Source organism: Mobula hypostoma, chromosome 4 (assembly GCF_963921235.1).
Source record: "Mobula hypostoma chromosome 4, sMobHyp1.1, whole genome shotgun sequence".
Lineage (NCBI taxonomy): Eukaryota > Metazoa > Chordata > Chondrichthyes > Myliobatiformes > Myliobatidae > Mobula > Mobula hypostoma.
The window spans coordinates 115,533,517-115,559,025 of NC_086100.1; the positions used below are offsets into that span (position 1 = coordinate 115,533,517).

Here is a 25,509-nt window from a genome sequence, read left to right on the forward strand (position 1 = left end):
AAAGATAAATTGGTAAACTGGTGTATTATTGTCACATGTACCAAGAAAGTGAAAAACTTGTCCAGTATACTGTCCATCCAGATCAATTCATTAGAATAGTGCACTGAGGGGTTGTGCAAGGTAAAAACTATAACAGAGTGCAGAATACAGTGTTCAAGTACGGAGAAAGTGCAATGCATGTAGACAGTAAGGTGTAAGATCACAGTGAGGTGGCTTATCATACTAGTGAAACATTCAACAGTGTTACAATAGTGCTGCAGAAGCTGTCCTTGAGTCTGGTGGTATGTGCTTTCAGGCTTTTGCATCTTCTGCCCAAAGGGATGGGGAGAAGAGAGAATTTCTGGGGTGGGTAGAACCTTTGATCATGCTGGCTGTTTTGCTGGGGCAGAAAGAAAGGTAGACAGTAATTATACAAGGTCCTGGTGGGGGCTTTCCCTGTGGCAAACATCAGGGAGCTCCATCTGTAGTTATTTTAGTTATTTGCCCCTTTCTTCAAGATGGTCATGATTACTTAATGTATTTAAGTATAAAAAGAAATTGATGGGGCTTGTAAAAAAGAATAAATAGGAAGGGGGCAGAGGCATGGGACAGTTGGGATTATACTACCTTGAGCTGACATGGACTCAGTGGGTTGAATGGCTTCCCTCTATCTTCAAAGTTCAAAGTAAATTTATTATCAGAGGGCATGTACATATACAGAGTACATATTTGCTTAATAAGCAAAGTACAAACTTCAATAAATAATCTATCATTTTAAGTATGAATATAAAAAGAAAGATGAACGGTTCAGATACAGTATAATGTCGGTCGGAAAAGTTAACCAGTCTTTTGTATCATACCATAGCATCTCGTGATGTGTCTTCTCATCTCTATGGCATGTATTGCATTTTTTTGCCCTCTGGCTGTCAAGGAAGGGGAAAGTTTCCCCCTCCCTGGATGATCTGAATGAGGAGGCAGTAGAGAGCTTCTGGGTGAGTTCTTTGGAAGTTTAGTTTTGCCAGGAGTTTTTTTTTTAAATTTGCCCCTCCTCCGGCTCCTGAAGATTTTCGGCTTGTGATGAAACAAAGCGCCTAGTTCAGGTCGCTCTCCTTGACTGCAAGGAAACGACGAAAGGATTTGACAACACTATTCGATTGGATTTTTTTTCGCTTTATGTAAAAAATATATGTTCTGAAAGTGTAATTTTTCATGCGTTTATTGCCAACATTATTCCAGAATCGCGGCAAAGACAGTGAAACGGAATTTTTTCTTTTACGATTTCTGAAGAAAAGGATTGGGATGGATTATGAAGGATGGCAAGGAGCCGCGACGGCTAGGTCGGTGGTGCAGAGCCGCAGCGCTTTGTGTTGAGCGGGAGCGGGAGAGGGGGCGAAGGGGCGGCGGCGCGGGCCGTTGCCGGGCTGGAGTTCGCCTTCGATCATCGGAGCCAAGCTTCTGCCCCCATTGATAGAGCGAGAGTGACGTCACCGCTCGCCCTGCTGCGCCTGCGCCGAACCACCAGCATTGACCGTTTCGGGCCGGAGCCCGGACTCGGAGTCGGCGAACAGGCCGCACGGAGTGGCCCCGAGCGTCGCCGGCGCTGTCTCGCCACACGGGAGACGGGCAGGGGTTGGAGAGAAACGGGGAGCAGAGACGAGGCCCAAGTTATCCAAGGAAACTCGCAGCCGGCACCATGGCGTCATATGTGGATAACAGCTTCAGGCAGGCGGTGATGAAGAACCCAACTGAAAGGACGCAACAGGTAAAGTGAAATAAGCCCGGACTGCAATGAAGATAAAATAGAAATGGAAAGATAGCGTTGGTTCCTTGATAAAGGAATTGCCGTTCATGAGTGATGGGCCTCTGGCGCCCTCTCTGTAGACAGGTGTGACTCTTCTAATGGCTGTTATTTAAAAATTCAATCACTTCGCTGCAATAAACTCGATACATTTTTAATTTGTAATTGCTTTTCAGTGACCTCAGCCCCAGTTTCTTTTTATAAGATGAGACTGTCAACGAGGAAAGTAACTTCCCAAAGACGCTACTTTGTATGTTAGAAACAGCGTCTTCCCCTCCGTCATTAGATTTCTTTTCTGAGTGGTTCACGAACTACCCCATACCTCCCTTTTTTGCACTATTTATTTTGCAATTTCTAGTACAGTTTTGTCTTTGTATTGTGCCACCTCTTCAAAACAACAAATTTCACGTCAAACACTTCCGTGATAAATTTTGATTCTTATTTTGTATATTATAGGCTTGCAAATACTTTCAAGCTCTGTTCCACCTGTGCTAAAATGTTTACATATTTTTATGTTTGTTTAATGTTTTCCAATTTATCCAAATTCATCTACCAATAAATGCAGTTTTTTTCACCCTTCGGGGAAATTTTATGTTTGCCCCCAAAAGCTCATTCGCTAAATTGGCGCTGGAATGTCACGGGGAATATTGGAAAGTAAGTGCATCCATTGCTACCTCAAGTCTGTCATTGGAACTTTCTCTTTGTGTTTTCAAGGATTTTAAATCGTGTCTTTAGAGAGCTAGTTGTGAATTGGAGTTTTTATGACTTTAAGTTAAATATTTCTTTTCATTTGAAGCTATGAATACTAGTAACATTTTGATTTGATTTAGTTAGATACCATTTGTGAAAGTGATATTAAAGCTTTCTTTGATTCTTTGGAGGTGGGAAGGGTATTGTTTAACTCTGTGACAAAATAGTTATAATACCATGGAGCAATACGGTACCAAAACAGGCCCCAGTGCTGATCATTTACACTAATTACATATTTTCTTCTCACATTTTTATGAATTTGTCCCAGATTCTGCCACTTATCTACATTAAGGGCAATTTACTGCAGCCATTTAACCTACCACCTGCAGATTTCTGGGATGTCTTGTCCTTATTTTTAACATAGATTGCTAGATGTGTTGAGGTTGTTTTTCACTATGAGTAGGAAAGCACGAGCTTTTTGTCAGAGGTTGAGTTTATCCACAAATCACCCACAAGGTAATTTGTACACCTTTTTGTTTTTACTTTCTGGGGAGATAAATAAATTTGAATTTTGAAACGTTGGATTGTCAAATTAGATTTTAGCTTAATACTGAGTAAAATAATATGTAATAAAATGCAGAAAGTATACTCAAGGCTTTTTCAAAAATTATTGCTGCCTTTTCTAAAGGTGAAATATTACATCATTAATTTGAAATGAATTAAACAAGAAGGCATTTGTGGATTATAGCTCCCTCAATAATTTACCAGAATAATATTTAACAATTGGGTAATATTAGTCTGACGCACAAATTGTATTGAAATACCAGTGAGTTAAACTTGTGACTATAAACTAGTGTTTATTACTTCACATCTGAGTTGAAGCCTTTAATAATTTTAAACATTTCTGTTGTATGACATGTGTAATACTTATAATTTTACCAACTAAATGCGATGTAAAATTATATTTTGGAGGAACCAGTTCTACAAACAGTATAATTACCTTGAACTGTGTTGGTTGTAAGCTTCCTGACTTTGATTCCCATTGTATAGCTTATTTTAATAGTGGTTTATTGATCAAGAACATCTTTATGTATAGTGTGTGTGTTGCATATAGTGAGCATAGAAGGAGAATTTGATGATAAATTCACTTGTCCAGCAGTTACAACAATGCATTTGGGAATACCCTTTGCATGAGTTATGCTTTGCAAGAGGTTATTAATCCAATGAACTGCTGTCACTGAATCAGCAAATGTTGCCATTGAGCCACAATTTAGCAGAAAGGTACTGTGATTTGGAAGACTTTTACTCTGATCAAGGTGAATGATGTTTACAATATTTAAAAAAGTGTAATAATTTTTGTGTGATATTGGAGGAATTTGAAATCTGCTGTCACATCATGGTAGGCAAAATATATGGTAGCCTTAAGTAATTTCATCCTGAGTGCCAACACGAACTATATGTTCCCTCTATTGACAGATTGTACATACACAGCAAAGTAAATTTATTATCAAAATACATATATGTCACCATATACTACCTTGAGATTTTTTTCTTTCGGGGATTTGTAGGAAAATAAAGAAATAGAAGAGAATTTATAAAAAAAAATATACATAAAGACTGACAAACAACTTTGTGCAGAAGAAGACAAATCAGCAAATAATTAAAAGTAAATAAATTATGCTGAGAACAAGAGTTTCAGAGTTTTCGCAAGTGAAACCATAGTTGTGGAGTCAGTTCGTTGTTGAGGCGAACGAAGTTATCTATGCTGGTTCAGGAGCCTGATAGTTAAAGGGTAATAACTCTTTCTGAATCTATTGGTGTGGGACTTAAGGGTCCTGTAACTCCTGTCCGATGGTAGTGGCATGGGGGTCCTTGATAATGAATGCTGTTTTTTCTTTGACAGCACTTTTTGTAAATTGCATAATACTGGGAAAGGCTTTACCTATCATGGACTGGGCTGTATCCTCTACTTTTTGTAGCCTTTTTGCATGACATCAGAAACTTCAAAAGGTATATCTGGTAGTTGCCACTTAGAGTGCACTTATCATCATAATACTGATTTAAAAAAATCACTAGAAGTACCTTTTCTGAGGTAAATTGTGCGAAATTATCACGGCAAACAGTGAAGGAGCGAGTGATGGCGAGGTGAGTTTGGGGGATGAAGTGATGCAAATGGAATTCCAATGCTCGTATAGCTGGCTGGGAGTGAGGTTGGATTGCTTTGGGTGCCGTAAGGAGAAGTTGGGGCCCAGACAGAGGAGATTCGATTTTGATGCTTGTACAACTGGCCCGGGTGCGAGGTTGGATTGCTCTGGTAGCTGAGCTGATACAAAGAGCTTGAGTGTGGCGTCGGGCTGGGCAATGAAATCTGGGAATGGAGCGAGTCGCAAGGCAGCGTAGTCTAGGTCTGGGGCCTTTTGCAGTGCTTGGGTCCTAGTGCAGGGTACAATGCGCTGTTTAGACAATTTAAATGTCGGCCTAGATTGGAGGTGAGAGCTGATTTTGCTCGTTCTCTGTGATGTTCACTCCTCTCTCCAAAGCGCCGGAGCCTTTTGCTGTTCCGTCATTGGGTGAATTTGAATGCTGGCCCAGATAGACTGAAAAGACAGGGTGTTGGTCAGGTGGAGAGCTGATTTCGCTCGTCCGCTGCGATGGTCATCTCCATGATGCTGAGGCTATGAAGATTGCCCCAGCTGTTGTGCTCCTGATATGATGAACTGATAAGCGAGGCTGTAGGCCTACTCTGGGCTGCTCCAGGGTTCAGATCTGAGGGTTTATTTTTTCCGTTGTTCACTTCAATTGTTTGCATGATTTATTTATATATATATATATATATTTTCTCTTGCACATCGAGTTTTGGTCTTTTATTTTACTTTTTTCCTTTAAATTGGGTTCTTTTGAGTTTCTTGCTTTGTGACTACCTGTGAGCAAGCAAATCTCAAGGTTGGAAAATGATTTCTTCGATATTGTACTTGAATCAAGATAAAGATTATCTTGTCACATGTACATCAGAACATACAGTGAAATACTTTATTTGTGGCAAGTCAAATTAGCAAGGATTTTACTGGGCACCCCGCAAGTGTCGTCACGCTTCCGATGCCAGCAGGGCATGCCTTCAACTCACTAACCCTAACCGTATGTCTTTGGAATATGGGAAGAAAAAGAAGTAACCATAGGAACCCTACATTGCCACAGGGAGAATATAAAATTTCCTTACAGAGAGCAGTGGTAATTGTACTGATTGTAAGTGACCATGCCAATCCAGAATGTAATTTTCTTTTATACATTAGATTTATACGATAATGGGCAGAAGATTGCATGCGTGCTTTAAAAATTACTTTTTGACTAAAGAAAAGTTTAATATCTTTTAAGTTTGTCACAGTGCCCTTGGTTAAAATACATCTGAATTCTTTCTACCCAACCTGCTCTTAGTCCCTTTCATAGACTTTGAGGTCGCTTACTATTTTTGGAACATAGGTCAGACTGCTCCTTCTCATCATTGCCAAATTACTGACAACCCATCTTCCATTGTTGGCCACCCTCTTCTTAGACCATGAATTATTTCATTGTTGCCTAACCTGAGCTACCCCCAGTTATTTTCCCAGTGCTCTGATACCGTGGAACATCACCATCCTATAGTGTAGTAGTCACATTTTCTCCCTCATTAGGTCCTACATCTCTTAACCTCATAATCAGATTCCGATCGCACTTCAGCCCGTGGCATATTGGAATTCCTCCCCTCTGAGTCTGTCCTGCTGTAATTCCGTCTTGGAAGAGGAGGGAGGCTAGATGGAAAGAGGAGGAAGAGCAGTGAAGGAGAATATGGGAGGGTATGAGAGAGATTGTGGAGAAGAATTCAACGAGGAGCCTGGGGACAGGAATGTTGATGGGGCTGATGCTGAATTCTCTTGAAACTGTTAGCTGCCTGCGCTTTGGCATACTGTTTCTTTCAAAATAGACTATGGCACTGTCTTCCACTGGCAGCTTGGGCTGTAGAGCTGCATTTCCATCCAGACAGCCTTCTGGGTCCTTTGAATTGCCTTTGACAGCCAGTGAGTTTCCATTCCACCAGCTAAGTGATCAGGGCTGTTGAATATCTTTCACATTCTTAAACTTTTCAGTACCACTTGGAACAATTTTTTGAAGTAGTATTTTATATTTAAAATACAAATGACATCTTGGCATTTCCATTATTTCTTTTATTTGAAGCTTGTATAAATAATTTAAACTCAAATGCAGAATATCTTTTTACTTTGTCTATTCTACTGATTAATGTTTTCTTTAAGGTTATTGAATACAAAACTGCAGTGATTTGTGAAGAATGTACTATAGTCAGCTGTTTAGTGTACTTTCAGCTTCCTTGCTATGTTCAAATTAACTGCTGTGGAAGATGATTGATGTCATTATTTTAAAAATAAGTTTTATTGTTGCCTTCAAGCAACACACATAAAAGTTGCTGGTGAACGCAGCAGACCAGGCAGCATCTCTAGGAAGAGGTACAATCGACGTTTCGGGCCGAGACCCTTTGTCAGGACTAACTGAAAGAAGAGCTAGTAAGAGATTTGAAAGTGGGAGGGGGGGGATCCGAAATGATAGGAGAAGACAAGAGGGGGAGGGATGGAGCCAAGAGCTGGATAGTCGATTGGCAAAAGGGATATGAGAGGATCATGGAACAGGAGGCCGAGGGAGAAAGAAAAGGGGGAGGGGGGGAAAAAGTCCAGAGGATGGGCAAGGGGAATAGTGATAGGGACAGAGGGAGAAAAAGGAGAGAGAGAGAGAGAAAAAGAATGTGTGTATATAAATAAATAACGGAAGGGGTACGAGGGGGAGGTGGGGCATTAGCGGAAGTTTGAGAAGTCAGTGTTCATGCCATCAGGTCGGAGGCTACCCAGACGGAATATAAGGTGTTGTTCCTCCAACCTGAGTGTTGCTTCATCTTTACAGTAGAGGGGGCTGTGGATAGTCATATCAGAATGGGAATGGGACGTGGAATTACAATGTGTGGCCACTGGGAGATCCTGCTTTCTCTGGCGGACAGAGCGTAGATGTTCAGCAAAACGATCTCCCAGTCTGCGTCGGGTCTCGCCAAAGTATAGAAGGCCACATCGGGAGCACTGGACGCAGTATATCACCCCAGCTGACTCACAGGTGAAGTGTTGCCTCACCTGGAAGGACTGTCTGGGGCCCTGAATGGTGGTGAGGGAGGACGTGTAAGGGCATGTGTAGCACTTGTTTCGCTTACAAGGATAAGTGCCAGGAGGGAGATCGGTGGGGAGGGATGGTGGGGAGGAATGGACAAGGGAGTCACGTAGGGAACGATCCCTGCGGAAAGCGGGGAGGGGGGAGGGAAAGATGTGCTTAGTGGTGGGATCCAGTTGGAGGTGGCGGAAGTTATGGAGAATTATATGTTGGACCTGGAGGCTGGTGAGGTGGTAGGTGAGGACAAGGGGAGCCCTATTCCTAGTGGGGTGGCGGGAGGATGGAGTGAGACCAGATGTGCGTGAAATGGAGGAGATGCGTTTGAGAGCAGGTCTAAGAGTCCTGGACAAGGGAGATGCCCTCCCTTTTTAGAGAAAGGGGCTTCCCTTCCTCCACCATCAACTCTGCTCCCAAACGCATGTCTCCTATTTCACGCACATCTGCTCTCACCCCCATCCCCCCGCCACCCCACTAGGAATAGGGTTCCCATTGTCCTCACCTACCACCCCACCAGCCTCCGGGTCCAACATATAATTCTCCGTAACTTCCGCCACCTCCAACAGGATCCCACCACTAAGCACATCTTTTCCTCCCCCCTCCCCCCGCTTTCCGCAGGGATCGCTCCCTACGCGACTCCCTTGTCCATTCGTTCCCCCCCCCATCCCTTCCCACTGATCTCCCTCCCGGCACTTATCCTTGTAAGCGGAACAAGTGCTACACATGCCCTTACACTTTCTCCCTCACCACCATTCAGGGCCCCAGACAGTCCTTCCAGGTGAGGCGACACTTCACCTGAGAGTCGGCTAGGGTGATATACTGCGTCCGGTGCTCCCGATGTGGCCTTCTATATATTGGCGAGACCCAACGCAGGCTGGGAGTCCGTTTTGCTGAACACCTACACTCTGTCCGCCAGAGAAAGCAGGATCTCCCAGTGGCCACACATTTTAATTTCACGTCCCATTCCCATTCTGATATGTCTTGTTACGTACCCCGTAACTGGGTTGCCAAACCAGCAGAAATGGATCACTCAGTTGGAGTCTGGAGTACTAGGACTAAGAAAGTTTTATTAAAGAAACAAGCAACACATTAATCGAAAGGATAATAAATGCAACAGTTCAGCGATGATAAACGCACATGTGCACAGAATTAAGATAACCGCATCAATCAAGCTCTATCGTTGTCTAGGGGTAAATGACCAATTTCAAAATGACTCAAAGTTCAGTCCAGTTTGTAGTTCAGTTCGCAGTAATCGTTGTCATGGCGATGGACAAGGTGGGGAAGAGAGACATAGAATAGGAACAACTCATCATTCAGCACAGCTTCACTCACAGACCAGCGAGATGGCTCACAAACAGCATTTGGGCGGGTCCTTGGTGATGTCACCTGAGGTCACCGACTGTGACCCCTCCTCCAGATGCGGTCGATCCTCTGCAGTGAACCCGGCACCCAGGCAAGGGCGGACACACACCGGGTTCCCGCTGATCGTACCTTTCCACCCTTGTCGTTGTCTGGTACTTCTCACCCACTCGTGAGAAGCGCACCGCTTCCAGGGTCTCGTTACCTCGGGTGGCGTGTGTGTCTGTCTTAGCGAACCTGTCCCTTTTTATCCCCCTGCTGGGGTATCGCCTGTCCATCACTTCAAACAGTTCAGGGTTCAAAGGGGGGAGCCGCTCCAGACAGCTCTTCCTCCCACATCCCTTCATTACACATCTCCAGACGCTGCTCCATTGTTCCTTATCTCTCCTTCCCCTGAGGGCAGGTGGCAGACCGACTGCTGATGCCACTGATGCTAGCCCAGGCCAGCAAACATCTTAATTTTATGTGTATTCTCGTAACAGTCTATCCACGGCCTGCTCTACTGTCGAGATGAAGCCACACTCAGGTTGGAGGAACAACACCTTATATTCTGTCTGGGTAGCCTCCAACCTGATGGCATGAACATTGACTTCTCAAACTTCTGCTAATGCCCCACCTCCTCTTCGTACCACCACATCCCTTATTTATTTTTTTAAATTATTTTTTCTTTCCCTCTTTTTCTCTCTTTTTTCTCCCTCTGTCCCTCTCACTATAACTCCTTGCCCATCCTCTGGGTCCACCCACCTTTCTTTCTCCTGCAGCTTCCCGTGCCATGATCCTCTCCCTTCTCCAGCCTCGTATCCCTTTTGCCAATCAACTTTCCAGCTCTTAGCTCCATCCCTCCTCCTCCTGTCTTCTATCATTTTGGATCTCCCCCACCCCCTCCCACTTTCAAATCTCTTACCAACTCTTCTTTCAGTTAGTTCTGACGAAGGGTCTCGGCCCTAAACGTCGACTGTACCTCTTCCTATAGATGCTGCCTGGCCTGCTGCGTTCACCAGCATTTTTTGTGTGTGTTGCTGTGTCATTTAAATTGTCTGATTTAGAATAAAGGTAGTTTCTGAGCATCTCCTCCTTTCATTATTTTCCCTCGGAATTGTTAAAACTAATTTGGGCTGTAGAAATGTTCCAAGGCACAAATGAAGAAGCATTTAAAGGCAGATAATTCTTATCATGTGCCAAGACTAGAACCTTAGAACGTTGACGAGACAAATGGGATTGCTTTCTTTTGTTACGATGCTTTTATTATCACAGGTATCTGTGGACAGTATGTAAAAATTAAGTAATATCAGATATGGACATTTAAAAAGTTAATATTTTACAGTTGTAACATGTAAATATGAAATTATATTGAACTGTGAAATAGTTTTTTGTACATATGGAAAGCAGATCACTCTTGAGCAGTTATGAGAAATTCTCATAATGAACCTAATGGCATTTCTCATATTGTTCTTTACTGTAGTCTGGTACAGGAGCAGCAACTGTTTCTGTTTATGCATCTCTTTAATATATAACCAATAATAGCATCGGCCTTTTGTCTGTTTTTTTAAGTATGAGAGAGTGATTTTGTATCACAAATATATTTGGGTAGATTCTAATAGAAATTTGATCTTGCTCCCCAAGCAGCCAGGCCCAGAGGTAGTTGTATAATTATTTGTGTGAGACTTAATTAATTTTTAGATTGGCAAAATTAATATATGGCAGCTATAAATTAGGTCTATTTCCATTTTTGTCAGAAGGGAATACCACACGTGACTCTTATGTAATTGAAAAAATTTCCTTTGATGTATTCAGCTACTCTCCCGTAGTTATAACATAACCCGTGTTGTTTTAAAATTAAATTATTGATCCTTTTGCTATTTGGAAGAATTCTTGAGGAATAACAGGTTTCATTTAAGGATGATGTTTTGGCCCTTGGGTCCTAATTAGAAGATTGTGCGCATTCAAGATGTGTCGGCACTTTTGAGAAGGTGTATTCAGAATTTAGAAAACTTCAGTCATAATATTGCCAAGTGTTGAAGGGAGAAGAGATTTAAGTGAAAATGTTAATTTGAAGTAGAGGACATATTCTGTGAGAATTTCTGTAAGGTAGAGTAAAACGTGTGACAACTAGGTGTTATTCCTGGTGTTGGCTGTTGGCCAAGATTAATGCTTTACGCAATCGGGAACAGATGCAATGCAGAATCTGTCATGATAAGATTAACTGAGCACATTGTATATTGAATGGACAGAGAAAATTGTGTATGATTCAGCAAAGTTTCAGGACCACTTGCTCTTTCTATAATAAATAGTCAAATGGCAGATTTGATATGCAAATAGATAGGAAAGAATATCCCTGCCTTACAGTTGAAAGAAAAAGTTTGTGAACTCTTTGCAATTACTTGGTTTACTGCATTAATTACTCATAAAATGTGGTCTGATCTTCATCTAAGTCACAATAATAGATAAACACAATCTGCCTAAATTAATAACACACAAATTACTTCTTGTCGATACTGAGTACACCATTTAAACAGTCACTTCTAGATCAAAAAAAAGTATGTGAATCTCTGGAGCAATGCCTTCTACAAAAGCTATTTGGGGTCAGTTGTTCAATCAATGAGATGAGTTTGGAGGTGTGAGTTGTAGAGGTGCCCTTCCCTATAAGAAAAAGGCCCACAAAGTCAGGTTACTGACAGAGCCTGCTCTTCTCCTGAAAGATCTGTTTATGTGCATCATGCCTCAATCAAAACAACTCTCAGAGGACCTTTGAAGAGGATGGTAGAGATGCATTAGCTGGTATAGACTAGAAAAACATTTCTAAAGACCTGTGTGTTCATCAGTCCACAGTAAGAAAAATTGTCTACAAATGGAGGAAATTCAGTACTGTTGTTCTTCGCCCTAGGAGTGGGCGTCCTGCAGAGATCACACCAAAAGCACAATTGTGCAGTGCTGAAGGAGGTGAAAAAGACCCCAAGGGTAACAGCAAAAGACCTGCAGAAATCTCTAGAATTTGCTAAAGTCTCTGTTCATGTGCCCACTATAAGAAAAACACTGAACAAGAATGGCGCTCATGAGGAGGAAGCCACTGCTCTCCAAAAAACAAACAGTGCTGCATTTCTCAAGTTTACAGAAGACCATCTGGATGTTCCACAATGCTTCTGGGACAATGTCCTGTGGCTAGATGAGACAAAAGATGAACTTTTTGGCAGAAATGCACATGGCTTTGTTTGGAGGAAAAAAAGAACACTGCACACCAACACCAAAACCTCATCTCAATTGTGAAGCATGGTGGAAGGAGAATCATGGGTCAGGGCTGCTTTGCATCTCAGGGCCTGGACAGTTTGGAGTTATTTAGGGAACAATGCATTCAAAATTGTATCAAAACATTTTACAGGAGAATGTCACCTGAAGCTTAATAGAAGTTAAATGATGAAACAAGACAATGATCTGAAACAGAATAAATCAACAACAGAATCGTTTAAAAAGAAGAAAATTTGTGATTTGGAGTGGCCAAGGCAGAGTACAGAACTTAACCCAATTAAGATGCTGTGGCATGACCTGAAGAGGGCTGTTCATGCAAAGTTTCTCAGAAATATTGATGAATTGAAACAGTTTTGTATAGAGGAATAAATGGTCTAAAATTCCTCCTTGCTGTTGTGCAAGTCTGATCAACAGTTACAGGAAACGTTTAGTGGAGGTTATGCTGCTAAAGGTGGTTCTACTAGTTATTAAATATAAGGGTTCACATACTTTGTCCAGCCTGGACTATGAATAATTAAACAATATGTTCAATAAAGAAATTAGAAGTACAGTTGTTTGTGTTTTATAAGCTTAGGCAGATTGTGTTTGGCTATTATTGTGACTAAGATGAAAATCAGACCACATTTAATGAGTAATTAAGGCAGAAAACCAGGTAACTGCAAAGTGTTCAAACTTTTTCTTACAACTGTATGCACGCTGTCGGAGCAGTGCTGCCAGGATAATCAAGGACACGGCCCACCCAGCCAACACATATTTTTCGTCCCTCTTCCCTCGGAGAGGAGGCTCAGGAGCTTGAAGACTCGTACGGCCAGATTTGGGAACAGCTTCTTTCCAACTGTAATAAGACTGCTGAACGGATCCTGACCCGGATCTGGACAGTACCTTCCAATATCCGGACCTGCCTCTTGTTTTTTTTTGCACTACCTTACTTTCCCTTTTCTATTTTCTATTTATGATTTATAATTTAAATTACTATCAATTTGTACCCCAGAGAGCGTGAAGCGCAGAATCAAATATCGCTGTGATGATTGTACGCTCTAGTATCAGTTGTTTGGCAACAATAAAGTACTCAAAACCCCACAAACAGGAGCAGAATTAGGCCATATGGCCCATGGAATCGCTGAGTAGTCTCAATCATGGCTGATTTATTATCCCTCTCAACCTCGTTCCCTTGCCTTCTCACTGTAACCTTCGATGCCCTTACTAATCAAAAACCTATCAACTTCTGATTTAAATATACCCAGTGAGTTGATCTCTACAGCTGTCTGTGGCAATGAATTCCACAGATTTACCACCCTCTGGCTAAAGAAATCCTCCTCATCTCTGATCTAAAGCAATATCCTCTATTTTGAGGCTGTGCTCTCTGATCTTAGATTTCCCCACATTAGGAAATATTCTCTCCACGTCCACTCAAATCTAGGCCTTTCAAAATTTCACAGGCTTTATTGAGATTCCCCCTCATTGACTCAGAACTGCTCAGAGTACTCCGAGTGTGGTCTGACCAATGCCTTATGAAGCCTCAGCATTTCATCTTGCTTTTATATTCTAATTCTCTCAAAATGACTGTTAACATTATATTTGCCTTTCTTACCACTTGCTCAACCTGCAAATTAACCTTTCGGGAATACTGCATGAGGACTTCCAAGTCTTTTAAGAGACTCCTGGGTAGGTACATGAAGCTTAGAAAAACAGAGGGCTGTGGGTAGCCCTAGGTAATTTCTGAGGTAAGGACATGTTCGGCACAGCTTTGTGGGCTGAAGGGTCTGTATTGTGCAGTAGGTTTTCTATGTTTCTATGTCCCTTTGCTCCTCTGATTACTGAATTTTCTTCATTTAGAAAATAACCTACACCTTTATTTCTTATCAATTATTGTTTATTATTAATCACTGATGAACAGAGAATCTTGAGCGCTTCTCTCTACAACATTAGATTGAATGGACTGGGAAGAAAAAAAGAAATAAATGATCACTGTGTTACAAATTGGGAAGCTTTAAAATCTTAATCCAAAAGTTCAACAAAACTGACTTCACTGTCATTTGCACAGCAGAGAACAAGATGATTAATTTTCTCCTGTTATGAAGGTAAACAGAGATCACAGTCCAGGTCATTATTGATGGGGCTCATTGCCCACAGCCTCTGTCAATGATCATCCTATTCCACCCACCTTCTTGCTGTAACTGCTAATCTTTTTTTCCCCAGTGCCGATGAAGGTTCTTGGCCCGAAACATCAACTGTTTACTCTTTTCCATAGATGCTGCTTGGCCTGCTGAATTCCTTCAGCATTTTGTGTGTGTTGCTTAAATGTTTGTTATGTACCTTTATGAGGTGAGAGTTTGTATGTGTTCTGCATAATAAGCTGGCAGTCAACCGTCTAGTGTTCAGATTTTTGAAATGCATGCAATAAAGGAAAAATATGCACCATCAATATTTGTACAAGTACAGTATGTAGAAAGAAATCAGACCAATATAGAGTCACTGAGACATACAGTCATGATAGCAAAGTCATTATAGGAGTTAAGCATTGCTGAATATAATGTATCTAGGAAAATCTGAATGTGCAGTAGAAGTACATAGTCAGGAAAAAGGATGCACCTGCAATGCAGCCAAAAATAGAAACCATATGCATAGAATTAATCAAATGCACAATTTTTAGATTTGTGGTAGGAACCTGATCGGAGCAGATGCTAAATAATTACAGGAGGCATTAGTAAAGTGGGCTAATAATTTGCAGATGAAGTTCTGAGATAATTACTACCTTTTTCCATGGAAGAATGGAGACATTGCATTTGTTGGAAGGTGCAGGACTAGTTGAGGTGCTACAGGTTAGCAAGGTCATAAGGAAACAAAGCCAAGTATTAGGGTTTATTTCTAGAGGGGTATAATTGAAAACTAAGGAAGTTATGCCAAATTTCTTGTGAAGTTTTGTTAGACCATGGAGAATACCCACGACAGTTCTGGGTGGCATTGGAGTGGTCATGGAGAAGATTTACAAGAATTATATCAGAAATGGGAGGCGATACTTATTGGTAAATCTTGAAAAAGCTGAACATTTTTTCTCTTAAAGGTTTGGAGGTAACTCAGTAGATGTCTAAAGTTAGTAAGGTTTTTGAGTGTGGATACTGGGATGGTAAAGATACAACTATTAAGTAAGAGCATAACTTGAACCCATTAAACTAGGTATTTATTGCAAAATCAGATAGAGAGTTGGACGAAGTATTTTTCCTCAAAGTTTGGTGAATTTGCAACTTCCTACTGTGGGATGTGGTTGACGTGAATGGTAATTAAGACCATCTTAAGAGAAAAGATGGTGACGAGTGGCCTATGGAGCCTTCAGTATTGCATAAATATGAGTATAGACTAATTAGACCAAATAGTATATTGGTTTCCCGAATCCTATGTAATCTGTTGCAGGGTTTGCTACAAATAGTTTGTCTAACAGAATTGAGCTATGTTTTGATAATGAAAAAGAATTTTACAAAACGAACAAGAATTTATAGAAGTTATATGTTATAGAAGTTATAGAAGTTACAATATATTGTCAAAGTTGATGCATAGGTGCACTGAGATGTTCAGGAATCTGCATGTGTATTTTTAGTACTTTAATGATCCTCACACCATTTGACAATAATTTCTGTTGAATAAGTACTTTACATACGTACCTTCATCTCCACAAGGCATTGTTTTTTGAAACATTAAATTGAGTAGTTGGATCTGAATCGTTATCTTTACCCCAATATTTAACATTAATGGCTTAGAAAATGCATAGTTGAAGATCAACAAACTCTTGATACTCCTATTACAGGTTTCCCCCGCCATCCGAAGGTAGAGTGTTCCTATGAAACGGTCCGTAAGCTGAAATGTCGTAAAGCGAAGAAGCAATTACCATTTATTTATATGGGAAAATTTTGTGAGCGTTCGCAGACCCAAGAATAACCTACCAAATCATGCCAAATAACATATAAAACATAAAATAACAGTAACATATAGTAAAAGCAGGAATGATATGATAAATACACAGCCTATATAAAGTAGAAATACTTCTCTACAACGATTGCCTGCACAGATCTCCGTAGCGAAAATCTCACGCAAGCGCTCTCGGCAGAAAATCTCACACAAGTGCTGTTGGCATAAACGTGCTCTCCAGTAACTTCGAAACTATGAAGCTGCCAAATCTACCAAATAACACGTAAAAATACACAGCCTATATAAAGTAGAAATAATGTATGTACAGTGTAGTATCACTTACTGGAATTGGGAAAACAGCGCCGAGCACACTGATGATGGTGTGTTAGACTGAGTCGTCGCAGGCTGGGTGGTGCAGTGGCCCCCACCCTCCGGTCCGCCGACCCGATACATTGCCGCGAAGAACGCAGTGGTAGCTGGGAGGCACCCAGCGCATCTTTAAGAAAAAAGCCGAAATAAACATGCTAATTAATTAGGTGCTGCCTGGCACATAAATGTCAGCGCAGATCATAGGCGATTGGCGATTGCATCGCCTCTGATCTGGGCCGACAATTACGTGCTAGGCGGCACCTAATTAACTAGCATGTTTATTTCGGCTTTTTTCTTAAAGTTGTGCTGTGTGCCTCCCAGCTACCGCTGCGTTCTTCGCGAATCGGTACAGTATCTGTCCGGGGCCCGGGTGTTGGGGTGGTGGGGGGTGTCATCTCATCGTCGATCAGGGCAGGCAGCTCATCTTCTCGTATGACTGCCCGCCTTGATGTCGAAGGTCGAGGTTCGTCGTCTGCTGTGGCTGATGTGGAAGGCTTGTTTGACTGCTGAGCCTCGCGCATTTTTCTATCATACAGTTGTTTGTAAGCACTCAAACCGTCCTGCAAATATCCCCTAAACCTACGTACCCTTTCAAAATTAAAGTCGTACTTTATCATTGCAGCGAAAATCTCATGCAGTTGCTTCACTTTCTGCATTCGGTTGCATTCGATTTTGATTGTTTTCCTTTCCTCTTCCAATTGCATCAGCTCTTCATCTATTAGTTCTTGGTCATGGGATACCAAAACCTCTTTAACATCATCTTCGTCAGCTTCCACAAGCCAAACTCACTTTGTCCTTGCTTCGTTCACCACGATCGAAACGCTTAATTATGTCTAGATGCTAAGTGTAACACCCTTACTCTTTCAGGCTTTTCCGACACCTTAGAACTCGTCTTGCTGACGGCTGCTCAATGCAACATGTTAAAGCAATGCCATTCCGAATCCGGGGGAGAGCGGCTGCTCGGGGCGCGCGTTGTCTTTTATGGTGCACTGATTTTTTTGCACGCTGATTTTTTATCGCGCGCTGCCTTTCTTTGTAACAGTGAAAACACCTTCTGAAAGCGAAAACAGAGTACTAATGTAGGTCTTTCGTAACAGTGAGATTTCGTAAAGCGAACGTTCAAAAAGCGGGGACACCTGTACTGAAAAAGAAATTCAGAAAGCTATTCTTTCAATGCAATCTGGTAAAGCTCCTGGACTGGATAGTTTTTCTGTAGGATTTTATAAAAAAAAATTGAAGAATTGCTTTCTCCATATATGTTGGAAACACTTAAAGATTCTTTTTCGTTAGGAGAGTTACCTCCCACATTTTATGAAGCTTCTATTTCTTTAGTTCTTAAGAAAGATAAAGACCTTACTGATTGCGCTTCATATAGACCTATTTCATTATTAAATGTGGATGCTAAAATTCTTTCGAAAATAATGGCTAATCGGCTGGAGAATATTCTAGCTAAAATTATTTCTCAGGACCAAACAGGTTTTATAAAAGGCCGTTATTCCTTTTCTAATACTCGGAGACTGTTAAATGTTATACACTCATCCCTTTCTAAGAGTCCTCAATGTGTTGTTTCTCTTGATGCTGAAAAGGCGTTTGATAGAGTTGAATGGAAATACTTATTTAGCATTTTAGAGAAATTCAACTTTGGTACTAATTTTATTAAGTGGATTAGAATGATATATAAAAGCCCTATTGCTACTATTATTACTAATAATTGCAGATCTTTTTTTTTTACTTTCGCGGGGTACGAGACAAGGATGTCCGTTAAGTCCCCTGTTATTTAATTTGGTGTTGGAACCTTTGGCTATTGCACTTCATGAAGCTAAAGATATTCAAGGAATTTCCATAAATGGGACTATTCATAAGATCTCCCTTTATGCTGATGATCTCTTAGTTTATGTTTTGAATCCTGAAGAATCCATTCCTAGTTTATTGAAATTATTAAATGAAATTGTAAAGTTTTCAGGATATAAATTAAACCTTTATGAAAGTGAATTATTTCCTCTAAATGATTCTGCTTTTATATATGATGACATTCCTTTTAAAGTTACAGACTCTTTTAAATATTTAGGTATTACCATCACTAAAAATTATGGGGACCTTTATAGAGCTAATTTGGTTCCCTTAGTGGATTTTATGAAGCAACTATTTTGTAGATGGAATCCACTTACACTTTCGTTAGTTGGCTGCAGTTAAAATGATGATTTTATGAAAATTTTTATTGTATTTCAAAATATTCCTTTTTTTTAAACTAAGAAGTTTTTTGATCAGGTTGATTCTATTATTTCATCTTTTGTTTGGAATAATAAAAGACAAGAATTGGAAAATATTTACAAAAATTAAAAAAAGGATGGAGGTCTTGCTTTGCCTAATTTAAGAATGTATTAATTGGGCGGTTAATATATGTTATGTGTGTTCTTGGTTATATTGGATTGATAAAAATGAATGACCACCTTGGGTTGATTTGGAATTGAAAGCTGTGAAACAATTTTACTTAACTTCGTTATTAGGAGCCTCTTTACCTGAACTCTACCTCACTACTCCTCTTTCTCTACTTTTTTTGTTACATCGTAATTTTTATGTCTTGTACTGTACTGTGCTACAAAACATATTTCACAATGTGCCAGTGATGATTCTGATTCAGATTGGACAGGACATACTAGGAGATGGTGATAGAAGGCTGACTTAAAAAAGTGGGATTTTACAAGTATTAATATGTTGGATTGTTGCTTCTGAGTCACTCCTCATTTTCACATAAGACTCAGAGGTGCAGGATTGACCAGGATCGGTATATTTTTGTTATGAATGAATCAGATATTTAGGTATTTGGGTTTAAAACATTTAAAACATTTAAAACAGAATGAGGAATCAATGCACTTCAGGCTTTTTCTGTCATTCATTAAGATCATGGTGATCAAACTTGACATTACCTGCATTTTCCTTAGCCTTTAATACTATTAATTAACCATCTGCACAAATGCTGTTTGCAGGCATTGTTCCAAATTTCTTCTGCAGTTTGCTGGTTAATATAAATCAAAGGAACTGTAGATGCTGGAAATCTAAAATAAAAATAGAAGACTGGAAATACTCAGCAGATTAGCCTTCCTCTCATAAATGGATCCTGACCTGAGTATTTCCAGAATTTTCTGTTTTTATTTTGGTGGTAAATGTGCATCCTAGCTTCACTCCTGAAAGACTGCATCTAATTTTTAGACTGATTAATAATTTTCGGATCCGCAATCAACGGCAGTAGTTTGCTTTTGTCCATACTATACATTCTCATCAACTTTGATTTTGATTAAATCACCTCCCAACCAGCGAATATAACCTAAGTTTATATAACCACTCCTTGTGTTTTGGATCACAAAGTTTTGATGTTATTCTGGTGAATCTGTACTGCATTCCTCAAGACCAATTTCTCCATGAAATGCCCAAAATAACTCTTGGTACAAGCACTTTGTAAGGATTTGTATAGCTACAGTGTAATTTCTACACCACATTTTCTGGTCATCTGGATATAAAGACTAGCATTCCAAAGGACAGGATGTCACATCTGCTTGCTATGTTGAAAGCTGTTTGCACTAGTTTTGCCTGTTCACTTTAACATCTTTTTGTAATTTAAAGCTATCATCTACACTGCTTATAATGCTCCTTCTTTTATTTTATGGCTCACAGGGTGGAGAGCTCATTTCCATAGTCTGTCATTGATAAATATTAAGTATATTGCAAAAGAAAAATGCTGTGGTTGTTGGAAGTCAAAATAGAAAATGTTGGTGAAACTCATTCTGTTCTGAAAAGGCAAGCCTCTGTATGCAAGCGGGGCACAGCAATAATGTTGTCACTGGGGAGTTGGAGTGGTGGGCAGTGGGACAAAACAAGATCTGTCTGCAGACTCGCTGAACAAAATGTTGACTGCTGTTTTTGCAATGCTCTGACTTAAAAACTTGTCAAGGACAATTATTCAGAAACATTTAAAAAGTAATAGCCTGAATCTCATCAGTAAATGAATGGTGTTTCTCTGTTGATATGGCAGCAAGTCAAGGACTTCCACTCATTAGGTGTCAAATACAAAAGCCTCATACTTGCAGATTTAGAATGCCAAGTCTGTTAGGTTTCTTTATCATACTTTTTATGGAATTCGGTGTTAGGGCCCAATATAATTGTGATTCCTCACCATTTTTACTAGGAAAGTCATTTCTTGGATCATGGATCAAATTGACCCTGATGAAGGATCCAAAGCTCCTATTGTTTTTTTTTGGAGAGTTCGGGGCTTCAAAAAAGAAGCTGTATAGGTTTTAATTAGTTTGCTTAAGTTTTTTAAATTGTGTATTTCATTTAATTTCAAATGCTTTTTACTGAGAACTATTTATTTCAGTTTTAATAGTTTTTAATTCCATTCAACTCTAAGGAAGGAGGGAGGCAAAAGACAGGAAATTATTGGCCAGTTAGCCTGACTTCAGTGCTTGGTAAGATGCTTGTCCATTATTAAGGATGAGGTTTCAGGGTACTTGGAGGCGCATGATAAAATAAGCCAAAATTAGCATGGTTTTCAAAAAGGAAACCTTGCCTGATAGATCTGTTGGAATTCTGTGAAGAAATAACAGGCAAGATAGGTAAGAGAGTGTCAGTGGATATTGTTAACTTGGAGTTTCAGAAGGCCTTTGATAAAGTGCCACACATTGCTAAACAAGACAAGAGTCGCGGTATTACAGGAAAAGTACTAGCATGGTGTGACAGGAGGCAAAGAGTGGGAATAAAGGGGGCCTTTTCTGGTTGACTGCTGGTGAGTAGTGGTGTTCCACAGTGCTGGGTGTTGGGGCCACTTCCTTTCATGTTATATAAGAATGATTTGGAAGATGGAATTGAAAACTTTGTGGCTAGGTTTGTGAACAATACGAAAATAGTTGGAGGGGGCAAGTAGTGTTGCGGAAGCAGGGAGTCTGCAGAAGGACTTGGACAGATTAGAATAATATGCAAAGAAGTGGCAGGTGGAATACAGTGTATGGTCATACATTTCTGGTAGAAGGAATTAAAGTGTAGACTGTTTTCCAAATGAAGCAAATTCAGGAATCGGAGGTACAAAGGGCCTTGGGTGTCCTGGTGCAGGATTCCCAAAAGGTTAACTTGCAAGTTGCATTGGTGGTAAGGAAGGCAAATGCAATGTTAGCATTCATTTCCGGAGGACTAGACTATCCTGTTCTATCCAAGCATGGATGTAATTCTAAGACTTTATAAAAGATTGATCAGACCGTACTTGGAGTGAGTGGTTTTGGGCCCCTTATCTAAGAAAATATGTGCTGGCATTAGAGAGGATCCAGAGGAGGTTCACGAGGTGATGGGAATGAAAGGGTTAATGTATGAAGACTGTTTGGCTCTGGGCCTGTGCTCACTGGAGTTTAGAAGAATGAGGGGGAGACCTCATTGAAACCTATTGAATATTGAAAGGTCCAGATAGAACAGATGTGGAGAGGATGTTTCCAATAGTGGGGGAGTCTAGAACCTGAGGCCACAGCCTCAGAATACAAGGACATTCCTTTTCGAACAGAGATGAGGAAGAATTTTTTTGCCGGAAGGTTGTGAATCTGTGGAATTCATCGGCACAAACTGCTGTGGAGGCCAAGCCATTGGATATATTTAAAGTGGAAGGTGATAGGTTCCTGATTAGTAAGTGTGTCAAAGGTTACAGAGAGAATGCAGGAGAATGGGGTTGAAAGGGACAATTCATCAGTCATGATTGAATGGTGGAGCATATTCAATAGGTCGATGCCTAATTCAGCTCCTATGTCTTATGGTCTTAATTGTTACTGAATTCTGGGCACGAAATTTCCATGGTAATGAAAGATGTTAGAGCATTTATTTTGTATTCTAAAGAGATAATCATAAATAGTTGATTTACCTGAAATGCCCTACTTTAATTATCAAGAATTTTCCTTTATTTGAAGGGACTGTCTTTAAAGGCAAAACATTGTTCAAAACTTTGGTGTAATTTTTGGAACCCTTGACTAAGCCAGTGGGGTGCTGGGGATGAGATTTTGTGTCTGATGGCAGATGCTGCTTCTTTAAGAGAATAGGGGAGCAAATTATGGAGGAATGAAGCAGGATGTCACTGGAGGTGTATACATATACGAGTTTTTGAAGAACTTGGTCCCCCTGTTGCTAAGCCTGAAAGACCATTGCAAGGGCAATTGTTCTAGGGATGTTCCTTGGACTTCAGATGTAACACTGAGTCATGTCAGCTGCAGAAATTCTCTGATGTCTCAGCAATAGTTGGGTGTATAAAGGGAGGATGGGAGGATGAATACAGGGCCTGGTGGAGGACTTTGTCAATTGGTGCAAACTGAATCATCTGCAGCTCAATATCAGTAAGACAGAGGAGATGGTGATGGACTTTAGGAAAACTAAGCCTGTACTGCTTCCTGTTACTGTTGATGGTGAGGACGTGAATGTGGTGAAAACCTACAATTACCTGGGGGTGCACCTGGATGACAGACTTGAATGGAGCACCAACAGGCTGTGGACAAGAAGGGCTGGAGTTGCCTCTACTTCCCGAGGAGACTGAGGTCCTTTTTTGGAGTGTGCAGGCCTCTCCTTCGCCTGTTCTACCAGTGTGTTGACACCAGTACAGTCTTCTACGCAGTTGTGTGCTGGGGCAATGGCATCAACATGGGTGATGTCAACAGGCTCAATAAACTGATTAGAAAGGTAGGCTCTGTTATAGAAGTCAAACTGAACACACTGGAGGCTGTGGTAGAACAAAGGACCCTATGGAATATCTTGGTGATTCTGGACAATGTTTCTCACTCTCTGTATGCCATCTTGACTGAACTGAGGAGTACTTTTAATAATAGATTAAGACAACTGTGCTGCTCCAAAGAGTGCTATTTGAGGTCACTCTTACCTTCAGCCATTAGGGTCTATAATGAGTCAACCTATAGTTGAGGAAGTGATGTTCCTCTCCTGTTAGACTGTTTGAGTTAACTTTTTAAAATTCTTTCTTAATTCTCTTCTAATATTAGTATACCTGTGCACTTGCAATGCTACTGTGTCTCTGTAATTTCCTTTGGGCTCAGTAAAATATCTATCTATCTCCTGCTATTTCTTATGTTTTCCCTTTCTATAATTTTAACCTTGCTTGTTAATAGTTTTATATTGCAGATTAACCTTGTCTAAGTTATTTAATTCCTTGTGATTTTATGCATTTTTCCCTCAGTCATATTTTAAAGCAAAAAGCTTGAGGTTAACCTTTATAATCCTTTAATACAAGCATCAGCCTTGTTGAAATAAAGAAAGGAAGAGTCTTTTAGATATTTAAAACAAAACGTAAAGAAGAATTGCTATATCCTTAAATATTTTCAGGATAATCTTAGAGTCATTTTGTGGCCATCTTTGTGTTATGGTCATGCTTGTTATGAACAAAACATTGAAGTCAATTTGTGCAAAGTGATACTTCACAAACACCAAATGGTTGATTTTTGTGGATAAATAAATGGTCATGTTAAGTGTAGAGAAAAGGTTGACAGTCAAGAAAAATCTTCTATTCCCTGGTATTTTGTTCTGTTAATCTTGTCTACATTATCAGTTTTCTGTTCTACAGAATTTTAGAATCTGCAAAAACTAATTATGATTTGAGGTGACAGAAGAATGTCGCAAATCAATTTTATCATAGTTGTGGAGAAGGAATATGGTAATTGGATGGTGGAAACAATTATGACCTAATCATGAACTTTGTATTTCTACATTTCAAAATATAAAGACTTGGAATCAATGTTTTGTTTGTAATTTGGAGTAGAATTTAAACCACACAAAAGCACAGTGTTAATGGCTAAGTGAAAAGATAGATTACAGTCGGCCCTCCTTATCCATGAGTTCCGCATGCGCAAATTCAACGCAAATCGAGAAAACCCGGAAGTACTCTTCCAGCACTTGCTGTTCGAGCATATACAGACTTTTTTTTCTTGTCATTATTCCCTAAACAATGCAGTATAACAACTATTTTACATAGCATTTACATTGTATTAGGTATAAGTAATCTAGAAATGATTTAAAGTATACGGGAGGATGTGCGTAGGTTATCGTGGATTGGGATGGGAAAAAAACCGGAAGTTCTCTTACTAAGTAAGTCAGAACAGATACATCCGGTATTATTTAGCATCAGTTAGTCAAATGTTTGTCTTAGTATATATTTTACCTTTCTGTGCATATAAAATACTTAAGAAACGTACGTTTCAGCGCCGGGCTCGGGAATGGAAGTTCCTGAGTTCGATCCAGTGACAGAGCGCTCCCGAGCGCGCTCTCCATCGGTGTTGGGTTGATGTGGAGAATCAAAAACCCAATAATTAAACCACTGTGTTGCTTAGTAATAATTGTAGCTTTAATCGGGCAGGGCCTTTCTCATTTTATCCTTTAAAATTGTTCCGATCGTTGACCGACTGTAGCCTAACGCTTTTCCAGTGACTGATGGCGTTTCACCACTTTCCGATCGCTTTATTATTTACACTTTATTTTAAATCGCGATCGTGATTATTTTCGCGAACAGAAACACTGCGGATTCAGAGCTCTGCAGCTGGGTCCTAATGCCCACTACACTGAGAGAGGTTAAATAAGGTCAGGGGTTCCACTGGGTCCTAAGGTCCACCGTATTGAGACAGGTTGATTAAGGGACTTGAGCATCCGCGCTTTTTGGTATCCGCGAGGGGTCCGGGAACCAATCCCTCACGGATAAGGAGGGCCGACTGTACTTTACCTTTATAGTGGCTTTATAGCTTTGACATCTTGTTGTGGCTAAAAGGTTTTGAACAGTTTTTCACTGTTTCTGTCGAGATGATTAAAAACAACCAAATTGATTTTGGTTAAAACATGAAGTGTTGAAAAATTTCAGTGGGCCAGGTATCATCTGCAGAAAGATCTGGATAGTCAAGGCCAGATCCATCTTGATCTGAAATGTCGATTGTTCATTTCCCTTAGCAGATGATGTT

General features: G+C 40.3%; 1 protein-coding gene across 5 annotated transcripts in view; it reads left to right on the forward strand.

Moving 5' to 3' along the window:
- The first annotated feature begins 1,074 nt into the window (after nucleotides 1-1,074).
- The window catches only part of rapgef2b (Rap guanine nucleotide exchange factor 2b), a 393,855-nt gene continuing 369,420 nt past the window's right edge, over nucleotides 1,075-25,509 (forward strand). For 3 of the 5 annotated variants that reach the window (XM_063046416.1, XM_063046417.1, XM_063046415.1), the window contains exon 1: nucleotides 1,076-1,741. In XM_063046416.1, coding sequence (XP_062902486.1) covers nucleotides 1,673-1,741 — 69 coding nt within the window. In that variant the 5' untranslated portion in view covers nucleotides 1,076-1,672. Of the gene's footprint in view, nucleotides 1,742-25,509 lie in introns of all 5 variants that reach the window. The other 2 variants (XM_063046413.1, XM_063046414.1) reach the window with 1 other exon arrangement.